The sequence below is a fragment of the Mercenaria mercenaria genome, chromosome 13, assembly GCF_021730395.1.
Source record: "Mercenaria mercenaria strain notata chromosome 13, MADL_Memer_1, whole genome shotgun sequence".
Taxonomy (NCBI): domain Eukaryota; kingdom Metazoa; phylum Mollusca; class Bivalvia; order Venerida; family Veneridae; genus Mercenaria; species Mercenaria mercenaria.
The window spans coordinates 44,544,346-44,567,785 of record NC_069373.1 but is presented as its reverse complement, the minus strand read 5'-3'; the positions used below and the strand labels follow the sequence as shown (position 1 = coordinate 44,567,785).

Sequence of the window (23,440 nt, the reverse complement as noted above, 5' to 3'; positions counted from 1 at the left end):
GTTTCCGCTTTCGTTTCATCAATCTGAGCACGTTGTGTAGTTTATGACAGTTTTGCACGAAAATTATGAGTAATAAGCCGAAGGTTGCTGACCCAACAGAACTGAAATGGTATTTATTATAAAATACTACAACCACGTATAAAGTATGTCACAACAGATTTTGTTATTAGCCATACAGCTATGTAAGTGTTTTGGTATAATTATAGGTGGTTTTCAAAATAATGAAGCAAAAGTGGGAAGGTATTAAATTCAGCTAATTTAGCTTTTTATAGCTAATATAGCTATATATGGCTAAAAATTAAACAAAAGAACTACACGTTTTCATTAATTACTCTTAAACTGTAAATAGGTGCATATTAGTTACTTGCATATCAACTGAAGTTGGCAATTGTAACATTTCAGAGAAATAAAATAAATTATTTACCGATGCGTTTTTTTCAGAAATAATTTCAATTTATCCTTCCATCACACAAAGTAAATCATCTGATAAGCACACAAAACAAACATAATTTTTCACAATTTTTCTAATTTTCTACTCTTCTTTCCTAAGCACTCTTAACACATGTATGAAAATATGTTCAGAAAGTTGGGCAATATCCGGGAATCTTCCCCTCTGTTTACGGAATGAGCAAAAATAATAAAGGGAGGTAAAAAAAACGTTGATTTAGAAACCTTTCTGAAAGTCATATTTCAATATCTATAAGTTTAAGACACTCTTAGGGGTGGTGGTTGGTGATTGAGGTGGATATAACATAGTTCATTCCGTAGAGGGGAAGATAACCGGATATTGCCGAAAGTTGTCATTTGTGAAAGATCTGTGATATCACACAACATGTTTTATAGCTTGCATGTATAATGTGTAATCAATCCAAGGGAGGTGAAAAGAATTGAATGAAGATTTAAACTTGCACATTTTTCATGGAAATTCCATGCAATAATACAGTTACACATGATTTCCTCCTACCAGCTTAATATCATATATAAACACTGCATGGTCATCACACTGTTGTTAGGCTAAGACAAGTTGTTTTTGTGTTCAGTGTTTGTGTCAACAATAACTAACTGACATTAATTGCAATTAAACAAAATTGTGCATACTTGTAACATAAGCTAAACTATCAAAATTTTATGTAATATCAAAATACTTGGAAATAGATCTAGTAATAGGCAGACAACTACCATTCAGGGGATGTTAAACTTTGATTCAATTTACATTGGCCTTAAAGTCTTTCTAGGTGTTTAATACAGGCTGTTGTGGTTACTGACACAACTGGGCTTAATCATACATGTGATAAGTTCAGAATCCCAAAACTGGAGATTTGCCATTTTTCAGCTGGAGTTGGGGTCTCAAAACTGGAGTTTTTAACGACATAAATTAAGCGCACGGACACAGAACCTAAAGAAAAAATCACCAGTGAAAACAACTCTTTCCTCCAGCTACCTGTGTGTCAAACATTCAAACATGTATAATACACAACAGTCAGTGACACTTTGATTTACTGTGTAAACATGTTTGGCACTCCTCGGTAATTATCAACCCAGTCATAATACTGATTTTTTTTATTTTTATTTTTTGTGAAAAGCGGGAGAATTGTGGTTTTGGTCGGGAGATGGAAGGCAAGGTGAAAAAATCGGGATTTTGACCCTCCCGTGCGGGAGATCACATGTATGGCTTAATTCTCCAATTAAACAAGGCAATTAACAGACATCCCAACTTTTTCTGAATGCCAAGTGGGAGTTTTTGCTTTCCAAAGTGGGAGATTGAGGTGTCCAAGTGGGAGATTTTATACCGCGGTAATTATGTTCATGATAACGAAGCTTTTAACAAATCTAATGATAATATAAACTTATTTGCCCATATAAAATCACTAGTCTTAAAACATTCACTTGTCTATATTTTGGAACAATAATACATGAAGCCTTCTGTGCAAAATTAAATAGTTATGGCACTTTAAGCACTATGTCTTAATTCAAAACACCACTGAGAATTAAACCTGCACTTTTATTTCTTTTTGTTGGAAAGAAGACTCCCCAGGTGAATTTTACATGACAAACAGTGCAGCTGTTAGAACTGTAAAAACAAAATGTATATAGCTAAAAGAATAAAAGTTCAAGCAATAGAAAATTTACTGTTTGATTCTCATCCCTGTCAACCAGTATTTAAAACCCCTCGCTCAAATACTTTTATTGATCAAAATCCTGTTATCCAAAATTGAATGTCCGGGTATTGTTACACTTTCGTAGATTTGCCTAAATCTCCAGTTAAAAGGATGTGTTTGACAAATTGTTTTGATGCAAAGACAGTTTAACAGCATTTGATAGTAAGTGATATTAAAATTTACCATGACATTTCCTCTTCTCAAAATGAATTTAAGAGAAATGTTTTAAAACCTAGCAGGTTGACTCGGCGACCATCTACTTTCGATTTCAAAAAGTTACAGAAAAAGGTAAAGCCAGTATAATTTCTAATCTAAATTTGATTGAATTTAATTAGATATCTAATGTCTGGATTTTAATTTCAATTGTGACACATTAATCAACACCTGGCTTTGTTGAATCGTGTAATAAACAATAATCAGCACGGGTAGAATAAGGTGCGAAAATATCCGAAAGGTGTTGTTTACAGACTCGATCAGTAGTGATACATACAGTATCAGATAGGCGCAAAGAAGTGGATTATTTCATAATTTTTGTTTTTTCATTGTTGTTTATGTTGTTTTGTTGTTGTTTTTTTAATCGGGAGTTTGAGACTTCTGATCGGGGTGATCGGGTTTTACAACCAGAATCGGGAGAAACCCGATCGGATCGGGAGAGTTGGGATGTCTGAATTAACAATAACTGCATCGGTAAATGTTGTACTTGATTGATCAGTTCTGTGCAGAAAATTGAGTGGAATAGATGGACACAGTGACAGGATGCTTGTGTTAAAAATATGAGCAAGGGTGAGAAAAATATACATTTCTTTTGTTCACTTTTTAGCCATTTGTAGCTATATTAGCTATAAATAGCTAAGTTAGCTGAATTAAATACCTCCCCCAGCCTGATTAAGACAGGTGATTAATGTTGCAGTGTTTTATGACAATGAATTATGTAAAACAGTAATTTTTTCAATATATTTGATAAGTAATAGGTGTATGTGTATGGTCTGAAACTTTTTTAATAAAATGTTTGTGGACGTTGGTTTTTAAAATCACCTTTTCTGCACAAATCTGACATGAAAATAAAATTTTACTTAAAAAAGTTGTTGCTGAATGAAAAATAATTAACATATTTTTATAAAACCTATTTTTCTCTCGCATTTTGCATGTTTATAAACCACATGCCAAATTTCAAGAATGTCCAGTAATTTTAATTTCTAAAATTGTCAACTCAAAATTGAGTTATTTTACAGATGCACAGGGGACACATACTGAAAATCAGTGTAATATTCATTAATTGTAAGTTTTCTGTTCATAAAAAGACTAATGGTGATCATCTAAGACAAGTCCTATCAAACAATTAGTTTATTCCACAAAATAACTACAAAGCTGAAAATTTTCACAACGAAATCATGAATATTCAACAGCATGTAATGCTTTAAATGAAAAATCAGTGACTTTAACATAACTAACACATTGAAATCACTTAGTTTACATGCACTGCTTATTCATAGTAGAAAAATGACAAAATGCCATGCATGGTAAAATGGAATAGTAAAATTCATACATACTTTATAATGTTACTAAGAAGGTGCACAGGGGACAAATTGTAGCAAAATATATGTTCATAGAATATGTTCATAGTAAGTAAAATTCTTTGAACTACACAATATTCACAAGTGAACATTTACATATGTAAGTAAACGTAAGAGCTTTAAAAGCAATAAAATTGATGTTTCCACTTTTAAACTTGAAAATTGACAACTGTGGAAAAAAATGCAAATTGTGAATTTTAAATTGTCCAGGGTTTCTTATATAATGCTAAATTATCAAGTAATGCCTAAATTTTGCATACACACTGCTAAGAATATAGAACTGCCACCACATATTACAGTAATGCTATGATAATTGATGAATGTCAAAAAAAAGGGTGCACAGGGGACATCACTTTTGGCTTTGTTAATGTTTAACAGTCCTTAATATGTGAAGTTGAAAGCTGCTTTTGTATCCTGTAACTCCCTTTCAAGGAAAGTAAAGTAAAAAACCATTTTATTTAAAGAATAAAAGAAATCTGACACTTAACAACTAAAAAAGGTGCACAGGGGACATTTTTGGGTGTATAGATATTCATCAAGATTCTGAGAAAGTTGATTTATTAAACAAAAAAGTCATACTGTGTCTTCACAGCTGAAAGGATAAAGGTCTTAGAAAAGCACTAGGACTTACCGGTAAGAAAAGTAATGGGGTGATGAAATTGTAGTGTTTAACATTTAAATTTAGTATTTTGTCACTATTTTTTTTTGTGAAGGGGGGTTCCATCGCAAGATGTGAAATATTGGTCAGAATAAGATGTAGTCAATGAAAAAAAGTATTTTGTTTTACATGTGCAGAGTTTAAATTACATAAAAAAGCCAGTGCTGTAACAATACAGCTTAGTTTGAAAAAGTAAACCACAGTTGAAAATTATTCTTCATGTAAAATGTCACACTTTTTTGGGTGCACAGGGGACAAAATTAGCTATATAATTTAATATAACTTTAAAACTGCTTGAGCCATTAAGCTGAAATTGCACAAATTTATTGACTACATTGATTTGGATATAAATTACCCCAAAACACATTCTAAAACTGAACTGAATTAAAGTTAGGTGAGAGAAGAAAAAGCTTCATTATTTTGAAAACCACCCGTTTGTGTAACAAAACTGACTTGTTCTCCACAAGTGACTTCTATCTATCTATCTTCCGTAGACGTCAAACCCCTTGCGGGAACGTAGACATTTTGCGCGTCAAAATCATGAAGAGAAAGAATATAGTGATAAAAATTTAGAGTGGAAGAAACTAAAAAATAACTTTGGTGATATAAAAAGGTTAAAACTTGAGTTTGCAGGATAACTAGGGCGAGAAGCGTTCAAGGCTGCAAACTGCGGCACTGAACTGCTCTAGGGTAGGGAGGTGGCCGACACTTGGGGGAAGTTGGTTCCAATGGTACACAGTCCTCGGAAAATAAGAAAACTTGTAATAGTCAGTGGTTGCGGTAGTTAACCTATAACTTAAGGAATGGCCATAGCGGACACATCGGGTCATTGGGGTAAGGTAATCTATGATTGGGATAGCAACCAGATCATCATGAATCTTATATAAGAGTGATAACCTAGAATCTATACGCCTTAAATCCAGTCGACGAAGGTTTAGGGACTTTCAGCGATTCACAACTTCTCCACATTATCATTTGAATTGGATGGACATGCATATGTTAGTCAAAATAATTCGATGTTCAGGATTGTTTTATATAAATTGTGAGTGTGACAGGCAAATGTCAAAACTTTGAAGGACCAAAATAATGGAGGATGAATCACAGTACAGTCCGTGTATGATAACTTCGGAGTGACGTCACTTTCGTTTATGTTTCCTGGACTTATAAAACTAACAAAATAGGTAAAGCAGCTTACATAAACAATAATATTGGGCATATTTTATTGCAACAAGTCTGTCAGTCCCGGTTGCTCAGTGGTTAAGCATTGGTGTTTGAAATATCGAATTTTGTGGGCCATAGGTTCGAATCGAGGTGTTTTTTTTTTTTTTTTTTTTTTTTTTTTCTCTTTCAGGGTAACCACCATAATCATTCATTTCTCCTGGAATATATTAATATATTTAGATAGACATATTATTGAATTAATTTCTGTTTAAAGAGGACCAGCAATCAGCTCTGTGTAAATACATCGCATTATGAATGCATAGTCACGAAAACACTCGAAAATTTCGTGCAGGTTAAATTCCTCTCTGGTATATTGCCAGTATTAGTGTAGTCAACATGTCCGAGGCGTCCACGTCTTTTTGCAAAGAGAAACACCGTTCAGTATAAGAATGTACAAATTACTCTGAAGGTTATTTTACGCATCATCATTTTTCCATATTTCAGTTCGTTATTGTATACTGTAGTGCTGTATTACTGCATTTTGAATAATTTCAATTGTCTTTGAAAAAAAAAATTAATTAAAACAGAGATAAAAAGCAAAGATTTAAAAAAAAGTATAAATCACGGTGGGATTCGAACCAACGCGACAATGGAAATATAAAAGAATCGCACATGTAAGGCTAACGCTCTATGACCGGTACTAATCTTCTACTTCGTAATAAGCGTTCCAGATAGAAGTATAAAATAAAACTGTGTACTTAGATAACGATATTAATCGATTATCCTCCTGACTTGGACTCGTCCAAATAGTCACTCCTAAGTTATCAGACACGGACTGTACACAGCCATGTAAAGTTACTGGTTTTATCGCTTGCGCATATTGGCTTATGTTTAGTCATATACATGGTAAACGTTAATCATGTACATTACATATAGGTTTAATTCACCAGAAAATTTGTAATTTTGGATATTATTTTTGGATATTATATCCTAATCACACTGGGTCTGACATAGCATTATTATATGGTCTTCTCATCGTTTTGTTCAAATAGGGCTGATTGGCTCCTTTTAGGGGCCACTAGAACTAAAAAATGGAAATACCTTTAAACAAGTTCATCTCATGAACTCATGGATGGATCTTCATCAAACTTGATCTGTAGCATTATTATAAAGTTCTGTCCCAAATTTGTCCTAATGAAGATGCTTGACCCTTATTAGGGGTCACTAGAACTTAAAATAGAAATACCTTTCAAATGACCTTTCCTCATGAACCGCTATCTCCATCAAACTTGATTTATAGCATCATTATAAGGTTCTCAACTAGCTTTGTTCAGTCAGGGTAACTCTGCTCCTTTTAGGGGGTGACTAGAGCTAAAAATAGAAATATCTTTAAACAATCTATTCTCATGAAGCACTGGATGGATTTTCATCAGACCTTGTTTGTTGCATCAGTGTAAAGTCTCCTGCCAATTTTGTTCAAATTAGGGCACTTGGCCCCATGTAGGGGCCACCAGAGTTAAAAATAGAAATACCTTCTCTTGAATTCGAACCCCTTGACGGATCTTTATCAAATCTCATTTGTAGCATCACTGAAAGGTCCTATCCCAGATTTGTTCAAGTTGGGGTTGTGGCTCTTTTACAGGACGCTAGATGTGGAAATGGAAAAAAAAAGCAACTTTAAATGATATCTTCTCATGAAACTCTGAGTTGGTCTTCATTTATGTGTTATTATAAGGTCCTCTCCAAGTGTATTTGCACTTGGCCCCTTTTAGGGGCCTCGAGAGCTAAAAACAGAAAAACCTGACATGAACCACTTGATGGATATTTATCAAACTTGGTCTGTATATAGCGTCATTGTAAGGTCCTCTCCCAAACTTGTTCAGATGATTCTGTTTGGTTCCATTTAGTGCATGAACAACAGAGCTAAAACATGGGAAAAAAGTGAATAACTTCTTGTCTTGAAATTTTTACTAATCGTCGCCTCATTTCCACAATTCTGTAACTAGCTTTATGATAGTTTTTGGAAACAACATTTTAAAGATTTGAGTCAGTGTTCCCACTGCATTTTGAAAAACGTACATATTTACGTGAATGAGAACACTGTGAGTGTCAATGACTTTGCTCAACTTACAGTCTTGTTGAACTAAGATTTAACCTGTATATGTTAGTTCTACAAGGACACAAATTCATCATCATACAGAGGTCATAGAGTCAATATCATATTTTATGACACTGAAGTCTCAGTTTTGCCAAAAATGGACATATGCCAGTCTTGAATTAAGGCAGCATAATGATAATGTATTTTTGGGCAATCATAGTAAAAATATAGAAAAAAACTTCCATTTTAATGAACTTTTTAAAGAATGTTCACCAGCAGAAGCAAGGTCAGATGATCAAGGTCCTTTTCAGGTGAGCGACTTAGGCCCATTAGGTCCTCTTGAATAGAATATGGGTCAAGCCTCTCTGCATAGATTCATGATCTTGAGTTCCAGCGAGTAAAAACCAACTACGTTTTTTTGTCCAATCATTTGAATTGAAATCTAACATTTGTCTAATAATTCATAATTTAGGGGCATTTATAAAAGTACTTTATTTAAATCGAAATGTGTTTTTCTATTTTAGGCCAGTAGTAGACAGTGAGAAGGAGAAAACTGTTCTTGAAGTTTTAGAAAAGTAAGATATTAAAATTTGTTCATAATTTCTGTACATATTTTATATAAAAAAAACAAAAACATCTCATCTTTTTTGTTAACTTAAGAAACAGTTTATTTTCTTATGGTAGGTTTTCATAGCATTTTACGTTTTAGGTGTTTGTATGCTGCTAGGGCCATATGTTTCAATCCAGTGTCAAACATTGGAAAATACAAGAATCCACATTGTGTGTCTCTGTTAGTCTTGGCATCATTTGACCCAAGGTTGTCACGCTAAAAAGTTTGTAAATGTCAGTATTTCATATGATTTATATTTACCCAGTACTGGTTACAGTAAGGTATATATAGTAAACAACTAGTTAAAAGGCAGTGATGTGACTTGTGTGGTTTCTAGCATTCCTTAGTCTGTGTATTGGATCTTGAACTACACCCTGGTCCAAATATATGTTTAGTCATTCTTATAACCATTAAAGGCATGCCATTGCCCTTTGATAAGACAGTATATATGAGCCATGCCATGAGAAAACCAACATAGTGCCAGGGTTTGCGACCAGCATGGATCCAGGATCCATGCTGTTCGCTAATGGTTTCTCTAATTGCAATAGGCTTTGAAAGCGAACAGCATGGATCCTGACGATACTGCGTGCATGCACAGGCTGGTCTGGATCCATGTTGGTTGCAAAGCCACTATGATGGTTTTCTCATGTAGCGGCTCAATTATCTATAAAGTACAAAATGTACTACATAAAGTACTCTGAAGTAGTGAACAAACATATTTAATCTTAGTGTAGAAGAAATTGATGCAAGTCTGGAGGCATGCCTACTGATAAGCATATTAACTCTTGTATACAGGATGTTGTTCTTTGGAAATTAATCTTCTTGGCAAGGAGGTCACCAGTTTGAACCCTACCTCCACCTGGTCCCGACTCCACATAGTTTTCCTAGGGAGTGGACTCCTTTAAAAATTTAGATAAGCTTCAAGCATTCTACATAAGAAAGAGCATAACTAAATTAGAATAAATACAGTGCTATCTTTCTAAAGTAACGCTGGAATATCAGAATGTATTTGTTGTAGAGAGGTTCTTGCTCTTAGTAGGAAAATTTACTAAGAATTTTGTCAGTTAAAAAGAAAAGATCTGCCTTTACAGGGGGTATTCGCTCCTCTGAGTGAGGGCTAACCTTAGAATTTGGTGTTAGGGTGGGGGGATAGGTTGTTATTTGAGGGTAAAAATTGTATATTGTCATCTTTAAAATCTAGGAGTTTTCAAAAAAAGGCACTTTGATCAAAGCAGTAGCTTTTAATTTTGTTGTCCATTTCCACCACTTAAGTAGTTATTACAGATACAACTAATAAAGTTTACTGTTTTGCAAACAAAGAAAGCTAAAATTTTCCAAAATGACTAAGGTCTCAGTTTCAGTCTGTCAAAAATATGTCAGAGTCAGAATTTTCCAGGGCTCTCATTGGTTGCCCTCCTCTACCCAAATATACCCTCGCAGAGGTGCAGATGACAGAAGCTACAATGGGTAGATTAATAATTTTTAATTTCTGTTTAACTTGCAGAGTGTTTGCTAAGTACAAGTCATGTTTGAGGACAATCAAAAAGCCTCCAAAATGGAAGAAAAAAGCTGAAGGCGATAAAGAAGACTGCTTGTCTGAAGAGGAAGAAAGTCTGAGAAAGCAATTTAAGTAAGATACCATAACCTACATCGTCAAATACCCTCAGTTGCCTACTTAAATTTCACTCTCCGTGGAGAGTAAGTTAACTGAATGGATCAATCATGCGTATTTGACATTGTATTATCTGTAATTGAAAGGGAAATTCTGCGAGGAAAGGTCAGGGACCATGAAGAACATTCTGTTTTACTAAAACATTTTATATCAAACGCTGAGTAATTTAATTACCGGTTACCAACAAGTAGAATTAAACATAAACGTAGACAGTCACATTGGGAGCCATTAATGCTTAACATTTGTAGTAACCATGTGACCAGTACATGCTCTAATGATTTCAATTTAAATTATCACATGTATGTGTTTTCAGCTGAGACCTTCCACTGAGTTTTATTGAGACATTCAGTTGAGACTTTCAACAGACTCCATGTTTTTGGTGTACATGTATACTCAATGCAAGCAAAAGAACTAGAGAAACCTTTGAAATTTCATCATCCTTTGTATCATGCAGTCTTGTAAACCATTATTAGGGAGGAGTTGCCTATTTGACAAACCATTTATGACGACTACAAATTAACGCTTGTAGAGGATTTCAAATCTTTATAAAATATATTGATAAAACACTCCTTTTTTATGCCTGTGAAATGGGACATATTATGTGACTCATTGTGGCATCTAGCTAGCGGCATCTTCTTTAAGTTGTGTGCTCTCTGACTTGAGCAGTTCTTGTCTAAAGTTCATCAAACTTGGTCACAATGTTATTTGGCATATAGTCTCTACCAAGTTTTATAACCAACTGGTTGTTACTAGAGGCTCTGGAGTTTTGACCCTTGCATTAGTAAAAAATGTGAAAATTGTTGGTGTCTGCTCTACAATGTATATCCAATGTTCACCAAACTTTGGCACAATGTTTATTATGCCCCCCTTCGAAGAAGGAGGGGTATATTGTTTTGCAGATGTCGGTCGGTAGGTCGGTCTGTCGGTCATTCGGAATGTAGACCAATCCGTTTCCGGATGATTACTCAAGAACGCTAGGATCATGAAAGTTGATAGGGAGGTTGGTCATCACCAGCAGATGACCCCTATTGATTTTGAGGTCTATTTGTCAAAGGTCAAGGTCACAGTGATCCTGAATAGTAAAACGGTTTCCGGATGATAACTCAAGAACACTTGGGCCTAGGATCATGAAAATTGATAGGGAGGTTGGTTATGACCAGCAGATGACCCCTATTGATTTTGAGGTCAGTATGTTAAAGGTCAAGGTCACAGTGACCCTGTACAGTAAAACGGTTTCCGGATGATAACTCAAGACACTTAGGCCTAGGGTCACGAAAGTTGATAGGGAGGTTGGTCATGACCAGCAGATGACCCCCTATTGATTTTGAGGTCAGTATGTCAAAGGTCAAGATCACAGTGACCAGGAACAGTAAAATGGTTTCCAGGCAATAACTCTAGAACGCTTGGGCCTAGTGTCAGGAAAATTGATAGTTAGGTTGGCTATGACCAGCAGATGACCCCTATTGATTTTGAGGTCATTAGGTCAAAGGTCAAGGTCACATTGGCCAGGAACAGTTAGAACGGTTTCTGATCTTCTTGTCCAAAACCATAGGGCCTAGGGCTTTGATATTTGGTATGTAGCAAAATCTAATGGTCCTCTACCAAGATTGTTAAGATTATTTCCCTGGGGTCAAATATGGCCCCGCCCTGGGGGTCACATGGTTTATATAGACTTATATAGGAAAAAACTTTGAAAAACCTCTTGTCCAAAACCACAGGGCCTAGGGCTTTGATATTTTGTATATGACATCATCTAGTGGTCCTCTACTAAGATTTTTCAAATTATTCCCCTAGGGTCAAATATAGCTCTGCCCTTGGGGTCACATGGTTTACATAGACTTGTATAGGGGAAAACTTTGAAAATCTTCTTGTCCAAACCACAAAGACTATGGCTTTGATATTTTGTAATGTAGCATCATTTAGTGGTTCTCTACCAAGTTTGTTCAAATTATCCCTCTAAGGTCAAATATGGCCCCGCCCCAGTGGTCATATGGTTCATATAGACTTACAAAGGGAAAAACTTTGAACCTTCATGTCTATAACTTACATAATTCAAATTTGGACCACATGTATAGTTTTGAGTGGCAAGATGAACCTTGACCTCAGTTGACCTCGATCTTGACCTAGTGACCTACTTTCACATTTCTGTAGCTACAGCCTTCAAATTTGGACCACATGCATAGGTTTGTGTACCAAAAAAAACTTTGACCTTGTTATTGACCTAGTGACCTACTTTCACATTTTTGAAGGTACCGGCTTCAAATTTGGACCACATGCATAGGTTTTTGTTCCAAAATAAAATTTGACCTTGATCTGACCTAGTGGCCTACTTTCACTTTACTGAATGCATCAAGGGGGGCATTTCATGTTCGACCAGCTCTTGTTGGAATAATTTCCAAGGTAAGTTCGATAAGCAGCTGGAATGTCCCAGTGGTTCTTGAGTCATGGGCCTTGAATTACTTAAATTTGTGAAAAACGAGGTGTTCATATCTCTTAACGTGAGTAGTTCTTATTCAGGTTCACCAAACTTTATCACAATAGACATCGTATCTCAGCCAAGTCCATTAACTTGGATTCAGCAAACTTTTCTGCAGTTATGGCCCTTGAATTACTCAAAATTGCAAAAACTGAGTGTCTGCTCCTTCATAGTTCTTATCCAGTGTTCACTAAACTTTGTCACAATGTTTATGGGCACATTATTTCAGACTCTTCTTACCATTAGATGGATACTCCAAGTCATTCTTGGCCCTTCATTCTTCAAGGCCCTTGAATTGTCCTTTTGATAGCTTACGCAGTTCCCAACTTAGAATGTTTATTGGTATATTGCCTTAGCCATGTTTAATAGCTGGCCTGATCAATTAAGTAGAGTATTTTAAAAGTCAAAAGTTATTTGCTGTGATTAGTGAATTATACAATGTTTGAGTTTGACACCATTGCTCTTTAAGCCTTCTTCAGGTGAAATTTTATATTGTACTCTTCGACCCCCACCCCCACAACCACCCCCACCACCTCAAAGTATTTAAGTTTTAAGCATATGTCACCTAAAGAGGACTTAAAGCCAAAATATTGTGAAAAAGATGGGATTTTTTTTGTATAGCTCAATATCTAGTCTTTACCTTAAAGGTTATAAACGTATTTTCATGCCAACCATTTTCTTTCTGTTTATTAGGTCCTGGTTTGTAGTTGGTGCACAGACTGTAATGAGGAACCTAGAGAGAGACAAATTGTCCGCTGTTTTGTTATGGAGTGAAATGCAGCCAGCAGTACTCCGAAAAGCCCTTCTACACCTGGTCAGTCAGCATGGATGTCCGGCAATTTGTGTGTCTGATCTGTTGTCCAGTATACAGAAGTCCTGGCCAGGACTGACCTCAGCTGCTGTGCTTGGTGTTCTGGTAGGTACAAACTAAAACTGCCACACCTTTCTTAGTCCTTTCTTGCTTGGCGGCAGAATAGTTTGGGTTACCAACTTCAAATCACTTGCCCCTTACCGCCATGGATTCAAAACGTTCCTCAGGGTGTAGAATTCTCTCTGTGAGGAAGCCATGCAGCAGGCTTATGGAAGGCCAATGGTTCTACTCGGATGCCTGCTCATGCCTGAAATAATGCCCAGAGGGGTTACCAGTACTTGGGGGTCTTCTTTCATAATCAAGTCTTGGAAAGTTGACATATGACTTACAGTTGTGTTGGTGTAAGTTCAACCAAACAAAACAAGAAGCTGGGTAAGGACAATGGAGAGCTACGGATTTGTAGTAGTGACAAAGACTGGAACAAATCTCTCTGTGATGCCCCCTAATTATTAAGGTTTTTACCATAGTCTTTTGTAGAAAGTTATCAGTTCCTAGTAGAAGCTTGTACTTTCGATAAGAAATTTAGAAAAACAAACTCAGTGCAGTATAATATAGCTTCAGTACTGTTGCAAAAATTAACTTTTGAACTGTTTTCTAATTTGTGAACTTCTGAAGTGTTTTCAACTTTTTGAACTTCTAAAGTGTTTTCTAACCTGTGAACTTTTTAAAGTGTTTTTTTTTGCTTGTGAATAAAGACCACTTCTATTAAAGACCAAATTCTGGCACTTTTAAGTGTGATCTTTGTATACAGGTTTCACTGTATTCAGATTTCTTCCCCCTCTCCACTACTGAAAGCAAGTAGCTTTAACTAGTTTTAATGTGTAATAAGCAAAGAAATTTTCTTTAGATGCAACAAGGAAGAACATATTAGTAAAGTAATAATGTATGTCAGAAAAGCAGTTTGAACCTAGTCCTGCCTTGAATGTCTATTAGACATTTACGGATTAAGTCTACGTGGACTGTGAACACCTAAGACGATCGATTTTTCAAGTGCACCGTCTCAACATGATAATTTTTATTTATGTTTGGTAGGAAAAAAATTCCTATAATGATGGTAAGGTCTGGCTTCATATGTCACTGCACAGGATAATATTTGGATTTGTCTGTCCGTCCGTCTGTTCACCAGAGAAATGTTTTGTTATACATATCGCAAAAAGTATTTGATCTAGCGTCATAACACTTTCCTGAAATGTTCTTCAATATCATAAGTTGCGCATCTGCGACAAAGTTGAAAAGATGAGCTAGTCTGATCGCAATGTATCCGTATTCCATCGTCGTCGTCGTCCAACATGAAAAAATCTAAACTGGGTCAGTTGGGATCAAAATGTAGGTCAGCAGGTAAAACATTGTGAAAACTGTAGAAAACGTAATATCTTGCGTCTCCATTCCTTTGTTGTTATTATACGCCCGAAGGGACGTATTTTGGGATACCACAGGTGTTCATCTGGCTGTCTGTCTGTCTGTTTGTCTGTCTGTCCGTCTGTCCGTTAACAATTTCGTGTCGACTCCGCTCCTTGAAGGATTTAAAACAAACTTGAAACAAATGTTATCCACATCAAGAGGACGTATCAGGTGGCTTGCTTTAAGGTCAAGGTCACGCTTAGGGGTCAAGGTCATATGACTTTGTTTCGTGTCCGCTCTGTAACTCTCGATCTGTATGAGAGATTTTAAAGAAACATTGCACAAATGTCCACCACATCGAGTCGTCGTGCAGAGCGCATGTTTTGGATGGCTAGATACAAGGCCAATGTCACACTAAGGGGTCAAAGGTCATATAACTTTGTTTCGAGTGCGATGTGTAACTGTTGAACTGCTTGAAGGATTTTACAGAAACTTGGCACAAATGTTTTCCACATTGAGACGACGTGCAGAGCGCATGGCTCGCTTCAAGGTCAAGGTCACACTTAGGGGTCAAAGGTCACATGACTTTGTTTTGTGTTTATGTTGCTTTGCATTGCGGTGCTCTTAATTTTATTCGGCATATCCATTTTTTGTTCACTTATAATATTTTTTTATTGAATTACTTCCCTTTTATGTTACTATAAATAGGTTATTTTGTAACATTTTTATTACTGGTCGTAGGGAAAAAACCGATACCACTTTTCTGTGGTACAACATGGATGGTACCTGCAAAGTTAAGGTGTATTTGACATATCTGCACCTGGTAATGATTTTAGTGGACTTAAGAGTTTTTCGGGGAATTACTTCCCTTTGTTGTCCTTTTCGTTTGGGCTTCAACAATAAAGTTCTTTTAATTTTGCTCCCATCCCCTGATATAATCCTTCGGGCGTATATTGCCCCGCTTGGCGGAGCACTTGTTATTTCTGTATTAACGTTAAAGACGTTGTATTTGTATAACTTTATTGTTTTAATTTGTCAGTAGTGGATGGACGAAGAGATGGACAGTTTTTTTACTAGATAAATGAACGGAAGATAGGAAAATAATCAAAATAAAAAAATCTTCCCATTTATACTGTATTATGGCATAAACATGAATGAAATGAAATTCATTTCTTGTTGACAGTTATCAGTTTATACAATCAATCCGACATGTTTTCTTCTACACACAAGGAACGCACAGACATGTACAGTTCTTGAAAGTCGTTGTCGTGAGTGCCTCCATACAGAGCTTACGCTCTTGTAACACTTCAATTCTGCGATTGAATGTTCTACAGTTATTCTGTAATGACATATATATTTGTTCAATTTAGTACATTTAATTAAAAAGGGGCATAATTCTGTCAAAATCCAAACAGAGTTATGGGGATTGCTTTTCTTGGTGTAGATTTCGATAGTAAATAACTATTTTAAGTTTCAAGTCAATAGCTTTGATAGTAACAGAGATATTTGACTTTATCAAAAACTTTAACCAAAAATTCTAAGTTAAAAAGGGGCATAATTCTATCAAAATTCAATCAGAGTTATGCAGATAGTTTCTCCTGGTGAAGCCTTTGATGGTAAATAACTATTTTAAGTTTCAAGTCAATAGCTTCGATAGTAATTGAGATATTTGCCTTTATCAAAAACTTTAACCAAAAATTCTAAGTTAAAAAGGGACATAATTCTAACAAAATTCAAATCAGAGTTATGGGGATTGTTTCTACGCGTGTAGACTTAAATAGTAAATTAGTATTTTAAGATTCAAGTCAATAGCTTTGATAGTAACAAAGATATTTGACTTGATCAAAAAAAATAACAGAAAATTCTTAATTAAAAAGGGGCATAATTCTGTAAAAATTCAAATCAGAGTTATGGGGATTGATTTTCCACGTGTAGACTTCGATAGTAAATATGTATTTTAAGTTTCAAGTCAATAGTTTTGATAGTAACAGAGATATTTGACTTTATCACAAACTTTAACCAATAATTCTAAGTTAAAAAGGGGCATAATTCTATCAAAATTAAATCAGAGTTATGCGGATAGTTTCTCCTGGTGAAGCCTTTGATGGTAAATAACTATTTTAAGTGTCAAGTCAATAGCTTCGATAGTAACAGAGAGATTTGCCTTTATCAAAAACTTTAACCAAAAATGCTAAATTAAAAAGGGGCATAATTCTGTAAAAATTCAATCAGAGTTATGGGGATTGTTCTTCCTTGTGTAGACTTTGATAGTAAATAAGTATTTTAAGTTTCAAGTCAATAGCTTTGACATTAACAGAGAGATATTTGACTTTATCAAAAATTTTAACCCAACGGAGACGCCGAAGCCGACGCCGGAGCGAGTGCAATAGCTCTACTTTTTCTTCGAAAAGTCGAGCTAAAAACAGGCACATCCAAATTTATATCACCTACCGCATAGTGATGATATAATAACTCAAACCCTATTGCCGTTATAAACTCTTTTTCATATCGCGCATACTATAATTAAACTATGTTGAGACGGTCCCCTTGAAAAATCTATCGCCTTAGGTGTCCACAGTCCACGTAGACTTAATCCGTAAATGTCTAATACAGTCAGTTAAATGCTTATTAATTCCGTGCTATGAGTGGTGGGAGGTTTTAGGAATGGTCTCCATTTTTAAGTGTCCTTAACATTTTGTGTCCTCTCTGTATCCCCTAAAGCCTGTGATGGATTTTCATCAAACTTGGGTCAAATAATCACCTCATCAAGACTATGTGCAGAATTCATGAGTCTGTCATGTTGGCTTAAGGACAAGGTCACAACTCGAGGTCAAAGTTTTGATCCTTCCATTTTGTGTCCGCTGTGTATCTCCTAAACCCCTTGAAGGGTTTACATGAAACTTGGGTCAAATGATCACATCATCAAGACGATGTGCAGAACTCATGAGTCAGCCATGTTGGCTCAAGATCAAGGTCACAACTTAAGGTCAAACGTTTTAGCCTTCCATTTTGTGACCACTCTGTATCTCATTAACCACTTGAAGGATTTTCATAAAACTTGGGTAAAATGATCACCTTTGTGCCCTTAACATTTTTTGTCGGCTCTATATCTCCTAAACCCCCGTGATGGATTTTCATGAAACCTGGGTCAAATCATCACCTAATCAAGACGATGTGCAGAACTCAATGAGTCAGCCAGCCATTTCGACTTAAGTCAAGGTCAAAGGTTTGAGCCTGCCATTTTGTGTCTGCTCTGTATCACCTAAACCCTTTGAAGGATTTTCATGAAACTTAGGTCAAATGACCACCTCATTAAGACGATGTGCAGACTCATGAGTCAGCCATGTCAATACAAGGTCAAGGTGACAACTCAAGATCAAAAGTTTGAGTTCTGTGTCTCCTAAACCCCTTGAAGGATTTTCATTAAACTTTGGTCAAATGATCACCTCATCAAGACAATTTGCAGAACTCATGAGTCAGCCATGTCGACTTAAGGTCAAGGTCACAACTCAAGGTCAAAGGTTTGAGCCTTCCATTTTATGTCCACTCTGTATCTAGTAAACCTCCTGAAGGATTTTCAAATTCATTGATTTTGTCATACATGGACTATAAAATATACTTAACAACGTCAACGCTTCTGCCCAATACCATCAACCCTTTCACTGTCTATAACAGTGGTGGGGGATATAGCTGTTTTTCAGACTGCCTTGTTACCTATTTAGGACCCCCCTAGTTCAAGTCACATAGTGGGACTAGTTTGATTAAAGTTCTATGAAATAAAAGCAGATCTGAAACTCCAATAAGACGATAGAGTGAAATCTCACTAAATCTCGTAATAACTGGTGAGATCTTGTTTATCCTTAAAGATGCTTTCTTCACACTATATTTGATAAACATTTTGGCATTTGATAAATTCATCAGGCTCTTAAACTGATATCACCAGAGAATGGCAAGTTTATTATTATTCTGCTGTTAGAAAAATGTTGAACATGATCTTTATGTTTGATTTCTGCCTTTTATAGAGAATGGAGGAACCCAATGACTTCAAAGAACTTGTTGAAAGTATTAGAACCAATGCACCTCATGTGACTGATCCTTCAGTGACAGAAGACAAACTGTTAATTCAAAAAGTCCCAGTCATAGAACCTGACCAGTCCAAAGACAAACCTAAAGCTGACGCCAAAACTGAGCAGTTTAAATCTGATACAAGTAATGAAACATGTAACAAACATTTGTGTCGCCCAGTAGTTGATGCAACCAAGTACTACATTTATAAATCTGAGACAGACAAATCTAAATCGTTTAGTGGACAAAGTTTTATAGCTTTTGATGAAGGACCTCAATGTAAAACCATCGAAACAGTTAAAGGTATAAGAGTTAAGAATGAAAGAAGAGTGCGTAAAAATCCTGTTACCTTTGGAATACAACCTTCACTCCTAGGAACAGATACAGATAAGGTTGAAAGAAATAAAAGTGAAGCAGCTTCTAAAGAGACTGACCATAGCAAAGGAGATTTTGAAAGAAATGTTGGAAGTATGAAGAGAAAAGCGACAGATAGTGAAACTGGAATGTACAGTGAATACAAAGGGATAAATGTTAAAAGGTTTCAAAAGAATATGCAGAAAAAGAAAAAGATCAAGAACAAGAAAAAGAAGTGATATTTTATTAAGAGATGGCATCTTTAAAAAGAAATGGCATGTTAAATTGGAAATGTTGCTAACTTGGCAAATTACTTTAAAAATGAAATAAGTGTTTTAATAACATATTACATTTTGACTGTTCCTCAGTCTTTTAGCTCACCTGAGCATGAAGTGCTCAAAGGTGAGCTTTTGTGATCACCCTGTGTCCATCGCCATTCATCTGTTGTCGTCATCAACAATTTCACTGTTTACACTCTAGAGATCACAAATTTGGCCCAATCTTAATAAAACTTGGTTAGAATGTTACTCTCAATAAAATCTTGGACAAGTTCAATATTAGGTCATCTGGAATAAAAAACTAGGTCACCAGGCCAAATAACGTGAAAAGCTTGTTAACACTTTAGAGGCCACATTTATGATATATATTCATGAAATTTTGCCAGAATGTTAATCTTGATGAGCTTTAGGTCAAGTTCGAATCTGGGTCATGTAGGATCAAAAACTAGGTCACCAGGTCAGATCAAAGGAAAAGCTTGTTAACAGGCTAGAGGCCACATTTATGATGTATCTTCCTGAAACTTGGTCAGAATGTTAATCTTAATGATATTTAAGTCAAGTTCAAATCTAGGTCAAGTAGAATCAGAAACTAGGTCACCAGGTCAAATCAAAGATAAGGCTCTAGAGGCCACATTTATGTATATATCTTAATGAAACTTGGTCAGAATGTTTAACTTGATTATCTTGAGGTTAAGGTCAAATCTGGGCCAGGTAGGGTCAAAAACTAGGTCACCAGATCAAATCAAAGGAATAGCTAGTTAACACTCTAGAGGCAACAGTTATGTCCATACCATATGAAACTTGGTCAGAATGTTAATCTTGATGATCTTAAGGTCAAGTTTAAATCTGGGTCAGGTGGGTTTAAAAACTAGGTCACCAGGTCAAATCAGAGGAAAAAGCTAGTTAACACACTAGAAGCCACATTCATGACCATATCTTAATGAAACTTGGTCAGAATGTTAACCTTGATGATCTTAAGGTCAAATTTAAATTTGGGTCAGGTGGGGTCAAAAACTAGGATGGCATTTAAAGTTTTGCACACCGATCTGAAAACTGACTTCAGTGGCCATGAATGTGACCTACTGACCTACTTTCTTCAGGTGAGCAATACAGGGCCGTCAGGGCCCTCTTGTTTATAATATAGGCTTAAAATTCATTGACTGATGGGATATATTAGAAAACTTTGTGATTAAATTGGCATCTTTCAATTTAGTTCTTTTCAAAATCACCTATAATTGGGTTTAGGTATGACCCACGTAATAGTGTACCTCCTTTGGAAGAGTATTCAATTCCTACAATAAATCTACTTTGACTTATATTTTTTAGGGGCGTAGGTTCAAACCCCATTTGGACCAACTATTTTTTAGCTATCCAGAGCACAAAGTGCTCAAGGTGAGCTATTGTGACCGGTCATTGTCCAGCGTCCATCGGCGTGCGTCGTCCGTCGTGCGTCGTCTGTCAACATTTGCCTTGTGAACACTAGAGGCCACATTCGTGACCCAATCTTTATGAAACTTGGTCAGAATATTAGTCTTGATGATCTCTAGGTCAAGTCACTCAAGTTCGAAACAGGGTCATGTGGGGTCAAAAACTAGGTCAGTAGGTCAGATCAAAGGAAAAGCTTGTGAACACTCTAGAGACCACATTTTTGACCCAATCTTTATGAAACTTGGTCAGAATGTTTGTCTTGATGATTTCTAGGTGAAGTTTAAAACTGAATCATGTTGGGTCAAAAACTAGGTCAGTAGGTCAGATCAAAGGAAAAGCTTGTGAACACACTAGAGACCACATTTGTGACCCAATCTTTATGAAACTTGGTCAAAATGTTATTCTTGATGATCTCTAGGTCAAGTTTGAAACTGGGTCATGTTGAATCAAAAACTAGGTCAGTAGGTCAGATCAAAGGAAAAGCTTGTGAAAATCTAGAGACCACATTTTTGACCCAATCTTTATGAAACTTGGTCAGAATGTTAGTCTTGATGATTTCTAAGTCAAGTTCGAAACTGGGTCATGTGTGGTCAAAAACTAGGTCAGTAGGTCAGATCAAAGGAAAAGCTTGTGAGCACTCTAGAGACCACATTTTTGACCCAATCTTCATGAAACTTGGTCAGAATGGTAGTCTTGATGAGTTCTAGGTCAAGTTCGAAACTGGGTCATATTGGGTCAAAAACTAGGTCAGTAGGTCAGATCAAAGGAAAAGCTTGTGAACACTCTAGAGACCACATTTGTGACCCAATCTGTATGAAACTTGGTCAGAATGTTAGTCTTGATGATTTCTAGGTCAGTTTTGCAACTGGGTCATGTGGGGTCAAAAACTAGATCAGTAGGTCAGATCAAAGGAAAATGATTGTGAACACTCTAGAGACCACATTTGTGATCCAATCTTTATGGAACTTGGTCAGAATGTTATTATTGATGATCTCTAGGTCAAGATTGAAACTGGGTCATGTGGGGTCAAAAAGTATGTCAGTAGGTTAGATCAAAGAAATAGCTTGTGAACACTAGAGACCACATTTGTGACTCAATCTTCATGAAACCTGGTCAGAATGTTAATCTTGATGATCTCTAGGTCAAGTTCGAAACAGGGTCATGTGGGGTCAAAAACTAGGTCAGTAGGTCAGATTAAAGGAAAAGCTTTTGAACACTGTAAAGACCACGTTTGTGATCCAATCTTTATGAAACTTGGTCAGAATGTTAGTCTTGATGATCTCTAGGTCCAGTTTGAATCTGGGTCATGTGGGGTCAAAAACTAGGTCAGTAGGCCAGATCAACTCTGGTGAGCGATATATAGAGCCATCATGGCCCTCTTTGTTTTCCTTTTATTCTGTTTATTCCATTTTTCTAGTAAGATTTTACTTTTTTTTCAAGACTTATCATTGATAATTGTACAAAAGTGAATTTTTTTTCATTTGATGATTGATTTCTTGCTGTTCAAAGTGAATTTACCTCTGAAACAGAAGGGGATAGAGTAAGACATATTTAGAAATACTGAGTTACGTACGGTAAAAATTCTCTATTTTGCCTTTACTCTTTAGATTACATATTGTGGAAGAAATGTAGGTAAGTTTTACTTCTGCTCCAAGATTATTTTTGAATGAAGTGAGCAAAATTTAAAGTAATCCCACAGGACTCGACCTTATTTTTACAATGTTGGAGTTAGAATCCTGTCTCATTAAATCCTAGTACTTGAGGCACCCTTGAAAAATGATATTCACAGTTTTATTTTGTGTTTTATAATTGTTTACCAATAGTTTGATGTTTCTTTTATCAAAATTATTGGTAAAATGAATTCTCTGCAAACATTTATGACAGTGGCCATCTCTTTGAAATTTGTCTCTACTTGAGCTTGAGGAAATATCATGAATTATACAAAATTTATTTTTTTTTAAAACGGCATAGTGAAAGTAATTTAAATTTTGCATAAAAGTCTCTCACTGGATACAGTATAGTGCTGTAACATTGTTTTGAACATTTGAAATATTCACCATCAGGTGGGTCATACGTTATGTTGATTTAAAATAAAAAGATCTGCACAAGAGATTTGCTTGTGTCTTCGTATGGTAATTCGGCATTGTACCAGAATTGTTCCCAGTTTGGAGTCGGTTTCAAATGGAGGCTGCCATTAGTATGTGTACAATTAAATCTGCCTAGGCTGTATAAAGTGGGTCTTCCTCCACCATTAAGGTTGGAAAGTCGCCATATGACCTATCATGTATCGGTGCGACGTTAAATCCAACAAAAAAAGCAGAGCATTTTATCAATTTTATTCAACGAGTTTAACAAATTCTATTTGGAAAGTCAAAAATGTAATATTCCTTTTATCACATGTGTTAGATTTTCCTGTGGAAACAAACAAAATCTACTTTCTTTTACTATATAAACAAGTTAATTTGACCAACGTCTCCTATACTATAAACAACGTCAAAACTTTATTACACTAGTGTATATCATATTTATGTAATGGCTTTATTACACTCCAGCGATGTGATAAATGTATATAATATTTGGAATGATGTGACATATACGTACTAGTATTTCCAGTTCGTTTCTTTATCCAGATACCATCTTAGCTCAAGATCTGCAGTTTTAAAAAAAAATAATGCTGCACCACATATATAGCCCA

General features: G+C 35.8%; 1 protein-coding gene across 1 annotated transcript; it reads left to right on the top strand.

The window, feature by feature from the left end:
* Positions 1-12: 12 nt before the first annotated feature.
* On the top strand, positions 13-22,855 carry LOC123529635 (uncharacterized). Its single transcript, XM_053521675.1, has 5 exons — positions 13-109; positions 8,175-8,225; positions 9,765-9,890; positions 13,102-13,324; positions 18,643-22,855. Exons 1-5 carry the CDS (start codon positions 66-68, stop codon positions 19,276-19,278), a joined length of 1,080 nt encoding a protein of 359 aa, XP_053377650.1. The 5' UTR covers positions 13-65; the 3' UTR covers positions 19,279-22,855.
* The last annotated feature ends 585 nt before the right edge of the window (positions 22,856-23,440 follow it).